The 12,730-nt window shown below is 31.7% G+C and overlaps 1 protein-coding gene across 2 annotated transcripts; it reads right to left on the bottom strand.

Annotated features, from left to right (window-relative positions):
• Nucleotides 1–550: 550 nt before the first annotated feature.
• LOC149486745 (cytochrome P450 9e2-like) lies at nucleotides 551–12,238 on the bottom strand. 2 transcript variants are annotated; one of them, XM_089698401.1, is made up of 11 exons: nucleotides 12,145–12,238; nucleotides 11,371–11,573; nucleotides 10,830–10,993; nucleotides 8,649–8,786; nucleotides 4,827–5,026; nucleotides 3,981–4,116; nucleotides 2,953–3,051; nucleotides 2,196–2,417; nucleotides 1,715–1,815; nucleotides 1,464–1,632; nucleotides 551–1,163 (listed from the first exon to the last, which is right to left on the bottom strand). In XM_089698401.1, exons 2-11 carry the CDS (start codon nucleotides 11,568–11,570, stop codon nucleotides 997–999), a joined length of 1,596 nt encoding a protein of 531 aa, XP_089554527.1. In that variant the 5' UTR covers nucleotides 11,571–11,573; nucleotides 12,145–12,238; the 3' UTR covers nucleotides 551–996. The 2 variants fall into 2 exon arrangements, with proteins under 2 accessions (XP_089554527.1, XP_089554528.1); XM_089698402.1 differs by having other exon boundaries at nucleotides 12,141–12,159.
• Between the last annotated feature and the right edge of the window lie 492 nt (nucleotides 12,239–12,730).

The raw sequence follows: 12,730 nt of genomic DNA, 5'->3' as shown, positions 1-12,730 counted from the left end.
TTGTATTATTTTATTTCACGAAGGTCCAATAAGTAGACAAATTCACAGTACAGTCATTTATTCATAACGCTTATAGTAAAAAATAACAAACTTGAAGAAATTATTATTAGTTATTACATTATATCTAACTAGCGACCCGCCTCGGCTTCGCACGGGTGCAATGCTGATACCACAGACTAATAATAATATACTACGCTGATACTAAATACACTACAGAAAAACTGTGAACGTTGTATTATAAATTAGTACCTACATTATTTTGATAAAACTCGAAGGGTTCAGCCTGCGTTTGCAATGTAAGCGGAAAAAATGTAATTTTTTTACGACATCACATTAGAAACCTCAAAAATAACAGTACTTCTCCACTATTTGATGGATGTTATTATACATAATTAAGTATAAACCTTCCTCTTGAATCACTCTATCTATTAAAAAAAACCGCATACAAATCTGTTGCGTAGTTTCAAAGATTTAAGCGTACAAAGGGACATAGGGACAGAGAAAGCGACTTTGTTTTATACTATGTAGTGATGATGATACCTAATAACATCCTTATCACAGCATAATATAAAAATATTTATTTATTATTTATAAACAGTATCTTGTTTTTTAATCAAGTAATGATATTTACCCCCCTGGTGATTTTCACTTTTTGGGGCTTTACACTCTCAATTCCCACCAATATACATCCATTGATAAAACAATATACTTAGGTATACAAAAATAAAAACTCGTCATAATATTATAATATTATCACCTCTCTCACCCTTGATTTATAGTGATTTTTGCAAATTCGAATCTCATATGGAACGATCTTATATTATCTAACTATATCTAAGCATAAAAAACACCTAGTTTAAGACTACCGTTTAAAACTTTCCAAAACAATTTTGTCCTTATGTCTTTAAAAATATATTCCTATATAAAGAGCAATTTCTGCTCCATGTAAAATGAATTTAAACTTTACACACTTAACAATAGAGTTAATTTATCCGTTCACTGCCTTATTTTGAAATTCAACCAATGTCCTCCAGCAAGACCAAGGTTAAAGTTTGCCAATGACAGCTTGCTTGGGATACACGTCTTACTGCAAGGTGATACATCCATGTGTAGAATAATTTGATAAATTAGCATTTTTAGTTCCAGCAGCGCAAATCTTGAACCTGAAATGAACGAATATGGTCATTAAGGTAATGGTACTAAAGTATAAAATATATCGGCCATTATTGTTCGTGGAAAATGATATACCAACTGATGATATATTACTAAAGAATCAAGATTTAACATTACACTCATACTATCACTAAAATATTAGGAATGCTCATAATAATAGCACAGCCGGGTCCCGGGACAATTAGTTCCCAATATAACAAATGATAAAGTTTTTATTAATAATAAGGCTACCTAATATTTCTGAATGCTTTATTTACAACGCAATCAATATTAATTATTAATTAATTTACCAATACAATTCCTGGGTCCACCACCAAACGGCATATACGTCATTGGATTGATTTTGTCTTTATTCTCTTCTGAGAAGCGTTCAGGGTCGAATTTTTCAGGATTAGGGAAGAATTCGGGATCGCGATGGATGCACCACATTGGTATTAACACAAACTCCCCTTTGCGGATCTAGAAGTTGATAACAATTTTACATAAGAATGCACCTTTATTTGTGCTGAAGAATAAGAAGGTATGAAAAAGGTGTACTCACAATGAAATCTTTGGTTGATTCGCTATTAGGCTTTCCCATGTTGTAGTCTTTTGCGCAAACTCTGTCGAGCTGGAAACCAGGGGGCCACAATCTGAGCACCTCTGCAATTTTTAGGAAAGTTTGAATTAGTTTGAAAATTAAACGCCCCGTAACTAAAACTTTATTTTGTTTTTAAGCTATTGCATAGCTTCTATCGCGGGCCTTGAGCGCGGGGACCGAATCCAGAAATTCCGTAACGAAAAATCCTCACGCTCCCCACTCCGACGGACACGACGGTGTGGCTTGAAGGCATAGCATGCAATAGCTTTACCGCGGCAGTCCCCGAGTGCCACACGTCTTTTTTTAAAGTAGCTTCTAAACTTGCATTCAGTAAATGATTAATCTCTTATTTTGCAAGTCTTTCTTCCTTTAACTACCCCAAATTGTTAGTTGCTATCATATACATTATACAATCGACTCGTTTCGTTTACAAATAGAATACCTGAAACCACCATATCCAAGTACGGTAAGGACTGTATCGAATTGTATTCTATCTTGCCGTTATTTTTTGCTGCGTCTTCTTTTATTTCCTTCGCCAGTCTCTCCTGAATCTCTGGGTGTAACGCGAGTTCGTGCAGAGCAAATGACATAGCAATAGATATGGTTTCAAAGCCAGCTATGAAGAAGATCACTGCTTGGGCGATCAGATCGTTGTCCGTCCATTCTGGAATGGGCAAATTCGTGAATATATTGCAAGTTTTTAAGTATTTAGTTTGGACAAAAGTGCTAAAATATGGAACGTTTTAGCACTTTGATCCGCTGGTCCCTTAAACGGTTATTGTAATGTCGTAATTATTATTTAGAATGAATAAAGTAATTGTAATGCTTTTATTCACAGTTAATTGTAGAAAAAAATCTTATCCCCAATTAGGTAAGGAGTATTCAATTTAGCGCATAAGCTCTTTTAAATGCGTTTTGAGAGTTCGGCCTATGAGCGTTCTAGTGAGACATTATTTTTTCAAACATTAAGTGTTCGTTATAATATATAATCATACTTAATATTATAAATGCGAAAGTAACTCTGTCTGTCTGTCTGTTACTCAATCACGCCTAAACTACTGAACCAATTTGCATGTAATTTGATATGGAGATATTTTGATACCCGAGCAAGGACATAGGCTACCTTTTATTGTGAAATATGTACCACGGGCGAAGCCGGGGCGGACCTCTAGTTGTAATATAATTTTATTATAATTTACCTCTTTGTATTGTTCTCTTTCCAACAGAGGACTCCTCCACAGTAGCAAAGCCTGCGTCACGGACAGCGTCTTTAGACTTCTCTTCATGATTCAGTCGACCTTTGAGTAAAACAATAATAAATGATTACCGAGCTTAACGTTATATATTTTTTCGAAATCTAATATTAAATTGTAAAGTGTAATTACTGTAGCTCTATGTACATACTTGATGTTCATTAAAAACTTTCAATAGTTTAAAAAAATCCATAATAAAAACGTAAATAATCATTGAACTATATAATCGCATTTCATGAAATTGCTGAAAATAGGTATCTAATATTATTGCGCAGTAATATATTACCACTCTATAACACAAACATACATTTTATCTCATAATTACTCTAATAGCACTTAAAACAAATTGTTTGCTACGAGATTTATTATCATTGTAAATATTATAAGTTATACACTTCAAATAGATGACGACAATACTCAAAGGTAAATACTATTAAATATTATTTGTATAGATGAGGTATGTAAATGTAATATTATTTATCATAAATGCACTCTTATTGCAATAGAAATGAATTTACCCCAAACTCCAACCACTAAAGTACTACTAGTTGCTCACTTGTCGAGAGCTGAACTTATTTTCATACAAATTATGTGGAGTTCGCAGCGGAGTTATTTCAAAATAATGCTGGCTTATTATTACATTTTACGTTTGTCCCATATAATTTATGATATTGCTGGATAAAATTGCAACTTTTCCTACTACAGCTATCTAATTCTTATCACCCACAATATTCTCGTTTTATTTTGTGATTTCATCAATAAAAAAAATTCAAGAGTCGCGAGCGTTAGAGGATTCTGAACCAATTTTGATTCTTTGCTGATGTTGGAAAGCTGTTACTTCCATACAAATTTGGTCTAAAACAATTCTGACAATTTGAGGGTGGATTCGTTTTTTGCTAAAAATAAAATATTCTGAGAATTTGAATGTGGATTAGCTTTTTTTAAAAAATACTTATTGTAAATTGTAAGGGTACCTTTCTTGGCTTCCATGAGGAGATGTATCATGTCAGGCCGGATTATTTTATTAGCCTCTCTATTGCTCATGGTGTCCATCACCAATTGTGTGAAGAAACGTGTAGTTGCTTTTGAAAACAGCGTCATTTTCAGCCTCTGAAATATCATTATTGTATCAGTATAATTTACAATGAAACGGTGAAGGAACTTATAATAAAAAAAGAAATTGTTCTTACTTTCAATTCATAATTACATTCCGGTATTTCATTGACAATAATAACCTATTTTCCTTAGCTACGCCATAAATAACTTCGCCTTAATAATTCACAAAAACATCAAGAAAATGTTTACAAACAGATTCGTTTCAACTTCAGCCAATTATTCGTATTCTGGCGTTTGATTAATGTCCCCAGAGGTCAATGACTCATCAAGGTTAAACGGACAAATTGTTTTTGGGACCGTCAATTTCTGGCGGATTGTTTTGACGGTCGAAATCGCGATTGAAAGGTCAACGACCTTTATGTAGATTCATACCCGATCCTCATCATGCGTATTCCTGACAGGATTTTTATTGGAATATTTAAAAAGTCCCAGTAAATGATTTGAATTCTATTAAAATTGAATAATTTCGGATCACAATTTTTTATACAAGTAATAAACATGATGTTTAAAACTTGAAAAACGAAATAAATTAACTATCTAATACTCCATAATATTATAACAAGGTTTCCTCTATTCAAAATCAGGCCAAAAAATGGAAATACTGAACAAAATTTCTTATAATATACCTTGTAAGCGTGAATAAATACACAAAATTTGCTACAAAACATGTACAAAATCTATCATATATCTAAAATATGTCTCACTTTAACAAGGCCAGGGAAAGCTGTGTACGCAAAGAACATCATCATCTGACGTATCTTGAATTGGGATGCTGTCTTGCCCATCTCATAGAACTCATTGTTTCCTTCATAGGAATCCACTTTGAGACCAAAAGCGCATGACGCGATGACGTCATTGGTGAAACGAGTGGTTATGTCCTTACAGTCGACTTCTATTGCACCACCTAGAGACAAAGAAAAACATAATTTGTAACCACCTTTGATGTGATGTTAGTACTGCTCATAGAACATGATATATACCCTATACTACTGAACTAAAAAGTAAAACAATAACGTTGCGTTAGTAGTTGCCTCGCAAAACTTTTACAACGCTACTTTTACTAAGATATTATCTCAGTTTTAACGCGCTAATTTCAGGAACTATTAATCTGATTTGAATGATTCTTTCAGTGTTAGATAGCCCATTAATCTAGGAAGGTCATAAAGCATATCATCACGCATAGGTCAAAAGGAGGTGGATAAAGCGGGTAAATCCGCGGGGCACAACTAGTTTAAGTTAAAATAACCAGGATATAACTGTTTAAAAAGGGGTGAAGTATTATCAGAGTTCATTTTATGTGAATTATTCTAGAATAACTTTTAAATGTCTGGAAAGTTCTGAATGTATTACAATCAATACAATATTATCTTTAGAAATGTCACAGTTCATAAAACTCTTTTATTGGCTTTATATAACGTACCTAATATGTAGTGATTTTTCAATGTAACCAATAGGCTAAAATTAGGACCGTCATAACATAAATTAAGCTCTTTCGAATAAAATTAAAGAATGTGTAGGTATTCACGTACAATCTATACTATTATAAGCTGAAGAGTTTGTTTGTTTGAACGCGCTAATCTCGGGAACTACTGGTCCGATTTGAAAAATTCTTTCAGTGTTAGATAGCCCATTTAAGTATCGAGGAAGGTTATAGGCTATATAGCGCGGAGCAGCTAGTATTATATAAATTGCTTTCAAACATTATCTTCGTAGTACACTACTATAATGAGATATAGTATACCTACCATTCTACATAAATTATGGGCTAAAATAAATATAAAAACAAAATTTAGAGACACAAGAATAATTGAAGACGAATAATGAGCTCACAAAAAATATCACTGCAAACGACTGCAACAACCGGAAATAAATAAACATAATTTGTATATTATAAACAAAATGTCCGATAAGTATCAGTCATTATTCATTATAGAAACGTAAATAATAATATGAAAAAAACTGTTTTCATTGTCCACTGCGCAGATGCCGTGTTTTGATTCAAAGGTCGTGTTTATCACCGACAGGCGACATGCTCAAAAAAGTATCACGTATTAGTTTTTACCGCGCAAATTCGTATGTAATTTGAACCTTCTGTATACATTGAGGTATTATTACTACGTATAGAGAGGACACCACGAACAAAATCTGTGCGACAAGCGCGGCGGCCGGCGCGGGGCGGCTAGTGAGTCATATACATTCAGTTTGTAGATAATGATAAAAAAATATGAATAAACTTATCAATTAAAACCAATCAATGTAACAAAAAAAATGGTTTGAGATGATTGACTCTAACTCGTGATAAAAATAGTGTAGTAGCGATGCCCTCTCTAGTACGTAGTACATAGTAACTCAATGTCTGTTTATTATTTTTTTTAGTATAGCAAAAACAAGACAATATTCAATGATTTGATTCTATGAAAACGATGATACTTACATGTAGATTGTAGATAGAGGTGTTCAATTCCCAAAAAAAAAGTGTCTGACTTGAAGAATTGACGGAGACAAAAACTATATCGCGATAGTTCTAAAGTTACCAGAATACTCAATACTTATAATTTTAATGTTTTTAAATGACGTTTATTTACTCCTAATGTTAATGTAGATTTATATTTATTCTTTACTCGAAACATAGTTACAAGTAGTAAAAACTTGATCAAGCGCTACGAGGAATCTTGTTTCAAACCGGCTCTACAACTTAAATATAAAATCAGCTGTTATTTAAACTTTAATACGTACTTATACAATGACTTTGCATAATTTATAGTAATATCAATAAAAAATAATAACATAACGTCTTACTCAAGGACACAGAATAATAAACGAACACATTGTAGAAAAACAAGTCTTCTACCAAACAACTAAATGAATGCTTTACATATTATTTTTCGTATAAGTACTATTTCTGAATAATCTGTTAATTTTTATACCAATTGGATTTAAGTAAATAATATACCTCTTCTATATCTTTAAAAATATGTGTATATTTTTGTTTTAAGAGTACGATGTAAGAACCGGTTATAATGAGAGTAGATACTCGATAATTTTGAAAATTGTATGGAGGTCACTATAATCTTATATATAAAATTCTCGTGTCACAATGTTAGTCTGCATACTCCTCCGAAACGGGTGGACCGATTCTCATGAAATTTTCTGTGCATATCGGGTAAGTCTGAGAATCGGCCAACATCTATTTTTCATATGTACCACGGGCGAAGCCGGGGCGGACCGCTAGTCTGTATATAAAATTCTCGTGTCACAATGTTAGTCTGCATACTCCTCCGAAACGGGTGGACCGATTCTCATGAAATTTTCTGTGCATATCGGGTAAGTCTGAGAATCGGCCAACATCTATTTTTCATATGTACCACGGGCGAAGCCGGGCCGGACCGCTTGTAATAATATAAATTACATAATATGAATCTAGGGGATTTTTCCTCAAAATGATGTCATTTAAAGACAATAGATGCATGTTTGTCTCATAAATCAGAGCCTGCGATCATGAGCATACAAATTTTATTAATTATAAATATATGCACATATTTCACCCATTCTATACAAGACTTGAATCTTAATTTCAATTATTTAGAATAAATACCGTATAATAATAAGTGTTTTCTTTTATTTTTGCAATTGTTCTTATTAAACTACCAAATTATACACAGCTTTTCAAAATCGAATAACTACAGAATATTAAATATACATACAGTAATCCATAAACATATCTAAATCTTATAGCAGATAGTTTTTGCATTGGAGGCAAAAGGATAACTCTATGGTATTGGCATTTTAGTTTAAATAGGGATAAAATTGAGCTTTTATAAGATCTTTAATAATACACCTCGTTAATACATAAGAAAACGGTGATTGCTCATTGGTTTAGCACAGACAAACTGCATGTGCAGTTTTGTGGGACTTAGACTTAAGTTATTGTAATAATTTGTAAGAATAATTTCAATAAATAAATAAATAAATAACGACTCCCTATAATATGGAATGCAATCGAGTATTAGTACGCGCTAATATCATATAGAATTGCATATACTAAATCCCCGTATTCATGGTAAACATTAGTTTAACAGCACAGTTGCAGAAACATATGTCAACAACATGTATATCAACATAATATGTCAACTCTGTTGTTGCTGGCAACACTGCAACTTTCTGAGTTGATAACGCATGTTGAAAAGTTGAGCGACACCGCTTAAACATTTTCCAGCTAGATTTATTTATTTATTATTGGATAAAACTTAGAGTAGTTACTTACTTTGTTTAATTCAAAAACTATATACCTACCTACTTTTGATACAAAACTTGAAATGTCAAAAGACCAACCAGAGCCTTAACAACCTGCCTTACCTACTGAATAAAGAATTTCTACCAACATGACTACAACGAGTGTCATAATTCATAATTATTTATTTGCTCACAAACATGGTATAAAAAGGATACAGAAAACATAAACACGTTCATCAACTATTGCTTATGTTTACGAAGCTTTTCACAAATATATTTATTAGAGATCTTACCTCCAGCAGCTTCAATCCTCTTCTTCAAAGCGCGTATCATCTGGTTCCCGACTTCCTCCATGAAGGGAACCATAACTTTTATCTTCGAGCTGGTGAACGCTGGACTCATTGTAGATCGCATATCTTTCCATTCTTCACCTTTAATAAATTTGTTATTACCTTGTTGTTATTTTAATTTTTATTATCGAATTCTCATTAGAATTTAGGATGTATTTAGACTAGCCGCTTGCCCCGAATAAATGATTAGACTTATTCTTGAAGCATTTTTGAATCACTACAGTTTTACCATTTACCCATATTATGTTCTGCTAATGATTCAAACAATATGAAGGTCTTTCCTCTTTATCGTATAAGGAGACATGTGTTTGAAAACATCCTTTATTTGGTAACACACGAAAGACTATCGCGACATGTTTTATTTTATGATAATTTTATAGTTAAAATTAATTTTGTTTATTAATTAGTAGTATTTAATCGCTATCAACGATATATTAATTAAAATCAAATAAATAATACGATCTAAGAATACGATAAATATTGTGACCTATGTCAATTTAATTCTTAAAATATATTGATTTCTAAAAACTATTAAGTACTTATGCAATATTAATTCAAAATATGCATACGGTGTAAATAATACTGTAATTAATATTATTGTAAATAGATAGCTAACATCAAATTTGTTTTGCTTGCAAAAGCTTTTTAAAAGCTTCGCTTCTACAGCTATTTATTACAGTCTTTAATATAACAAAATTTACCTGGGTCATAAAATAAATAATAATTAGATAGGTAATTATTAATGCGGGTGAAGAAAAGGTGAGTGAGAAATTATAATATTAAATATTATAGGACATTAAATATATAAATAAATAAATAATAAATATTATAATAAATATTAAGTTTAACAAGTCCCTTGTTTTAAATATGATTAAGGTTTTCTTTATTTGTGTAGTGAAGCCTACAACTTTCTATGAAAATATCACAACGAAAACAAAATATAATGAGTTCCGCTAATGCAAAACCTTGAAAATTTCACGAGCGTACTAAAGTACCAAATAATTATTGACAATCTGGAATTGACACCTTTTTGGAAAATTGATACTTCATTATGCTTTTTAATTAGCTTGTTAATTATCGACTTAATTAGGTCAAAGCCACGATCAAAATTGAAGAGCACTTAAGTGCCTCGAGTAAAATTTTAATCAATTTTTCTCATAAAAATGATATTTCTAGAGTAAATGGGCAATAAACGTAATACAATGAGAAATTATTGTAAAAGTTTTAAAAGGTTCCTTCTACAAAGAAAATAGCCTAGATTTTCTCTTATATATCTGAAATTTTATCTAAAGAAGTGAAAGGTAAGGTAAAGGAAATATTTCAATATTTATAATAGCTATTTATCTATGAATAAACACATCACTAATTTAAATTTGTTTGTTTAGTTATTACTTATTGTCTAGAAATTAGAACTTAGACTCTAGGTATTGGAGTGTCGCATATACTAAGTACTTATGTTACCTACTCGTTTTATTTTAATAATAAATTTACAAATGTTTTTACAATGATGATTAGATAACCTTTGCTATATTTAAAACTTAGATAGTGAAATAAAACGGGAATATTATTCATTGTGTTTACAAAAATAAATATACTAATATTATAAATCTGAAGAGTTTGTTTATTTTGCTTGGCTGTACGCGCTAACCTCAGGAAACTACAGATCCGATTTGAATTATTTCAGTGTTAGATAGCCCACTAATAGACAGGTCCACACATATAAAAGCATCCTCGCGAAGCATTTTCCACGGGAAACAGCTCAGTGCGTGTGCCACGTGCCTCGACTAAGGAAAATGGCGGCTGTCGTTTTCCTAGGCTAAGCCAAGTCCACAAAGACCGAACTGGTTCGCGCAGCAATTGTGTGAACCTGCCTATTATTTATTACTAGCTGTGCTCCGCGGTTTTACCCGCAGTGCTCCGCTCCTGTTTGTCTTAGCGTGATGATATATAGCTTATATTCTTCCTCGATAAATGGGCTATCTATCACCGAAAGAATTTTTCAAATCGGACCAGTAGTTCCAGAAATTAGCGCGTTCAAACAAATAAACTCTTCGGCTTTATAATATTAGTATAGATATCATAAAATACTGCATGTATTATGCCTAAATAACAATTATATCTTACCTCTCAAAGAGAAGAGGTTTCTCGCGAATATAGGTTCTACCTCCTCGTCTGTGAACCCGCGATGATCGAGGAAATAGTCAAAATCCTTTATAGTTATCTTTTTTATCAAATCAATGTCTTTTACTAGTACAACTGGATTCATAAACTCAAATTTACCAACGAATCTGTAACAATGATGAAATACAAAATTTTATAACCTAATAGCATGCGATTTTTAACTAATGTCAATAATAAACACAAATATTATAATCGAAATAGCATAAGGTATAAGCAAATATAGAACAGTGTTTTCTCTATTGCACAATAATCGAAACGTATTCAACTTTTTTCCAACCATTTTGATATAATAAGAAATTATTTATTTCCTTCATAAAAATTCTAAGTTTTCATTTGTTAGGACAATTAGCTCCATTGTAATTTTAAAATTAAACAACTTAAAAAGTCTATGATCTAAACAAACACAAAAACATGAAAACAATTCTTAAAGTTATAAACCGTATATAAACTTTTAGTGTTATAAAGATTTAACAGCTTAACCAACCTTTCATTAGGGAATGTATTGTAATATTTCTCCAAATCATAAACAAAATGGTACTTCCTCGCTATGACTGGCCACATGTTCCCAACAAGGGGAATCGGGTCGATTTGCCTAACTCCATTTGCTGTGAATCTTGAATAAATTTGCCGAAGATATATGTAAATTATGGCCAGGATCACACCCGTCCATATTATAAAAATCATGATCTGTTGAAATAATAATACTTTAGTATTTGCGAAACATTTGCACAAAATTTCTGAAAAGACCAACGTTAAGGTAGCACCTCACTTAAAGAGAGCATTACATTTTCTCAATAATTGCTTTCATTCCTATACGTAGTATCTATACGTCTTATTCTTTTGAATATTATAAAAAAAACTTGTGTTAGAGCGCTGTATCATGTAACAAATAAACTCGGTGACCTTCTGTGACCTGTAAATTGTGATTTGTGCGCAGTAGTAATCAAATAAGCATCTAATCTGATATTATATCTAGAGATCTAGTTAATGTTTTATGTTTACTATAGTTTACAATAGCTGCTAGATGATTGTTGTATAGACAATTTTGTTGAGTCTTGTTTCGAAACTGTGGGAAATTTGCACAAATTGTTCATGCATTTCCCACTTTCCAGTAAGGATAAATAGTATACAAATTGATTACAAATTATAATAGCAAATAAAGTTTTAAAATACTTGATTATAAAGGATGCTAAAAATGTACAGCGCTACCAGATTACTAATTAAACAAAGAATAAATCAATAATCATAAAAGACTTACTGCTTATCAGTACGTAATGTTTGTTTACACGAATACCCAAACGAGACACGTTGGCAATGAATTACAACACGTAAATAATACAAACCAGACAGCGACAACCTGTTTTATTTGAATGAATACGTTGACTTCGTTATCGTAGTACAGGGTGCTTGATTTTATATATATTTATTTGCATTATTTTATAGATCTTTCGTTATATAGAGTCAGTTAATTCGATTTGACATTTAATGAATATGAATTTTTTGTAATGAATATGATCAAAAACACTATGATACGTGCTCAAGGATCAACTTGTTTACCAATAGCTAAGCAAAGATAATTTATAAATAATAATTGTTATTAATTACGACTAAGTCAAGGCCAAGGATATACATCAAATTATTGCACAATCACTCCTTTATAATGGACCTTTCTTATGATTTATTATGCTTTCTTAACTTTCGAAGAATGAATGAATAAACGAATGAAAAATTTACTTATTATAAATATAAAAAATGTTCACAGTGTTCATGGTGACCTCGTCGCTAAAAACGATATCTGCCAGCCAACATATAAAAGAAATGGTTCACTATTTAAAAGGGCGTAG

This window comes from Colias philodice, chromosome 8, assembly GCF_061535455.1.
Source record: "Colias philodice isolate Cphi_HAF_F1 chromosome 8, ilColPhil1 Martin Lab GWU primary, whole genome shotgun sequence".
In the NCBI taxonomy this organism is placed as follows: Eukaryota; Metazoa; Arthropoda; class Insecta; order Lepidoptera; family Pieridae; genus Colias; species Colias philodice.
Note: the sequence above shows the minus strand (reverse complement) of the source record. Positions and strands in the feature narration are given on the sequence as shown.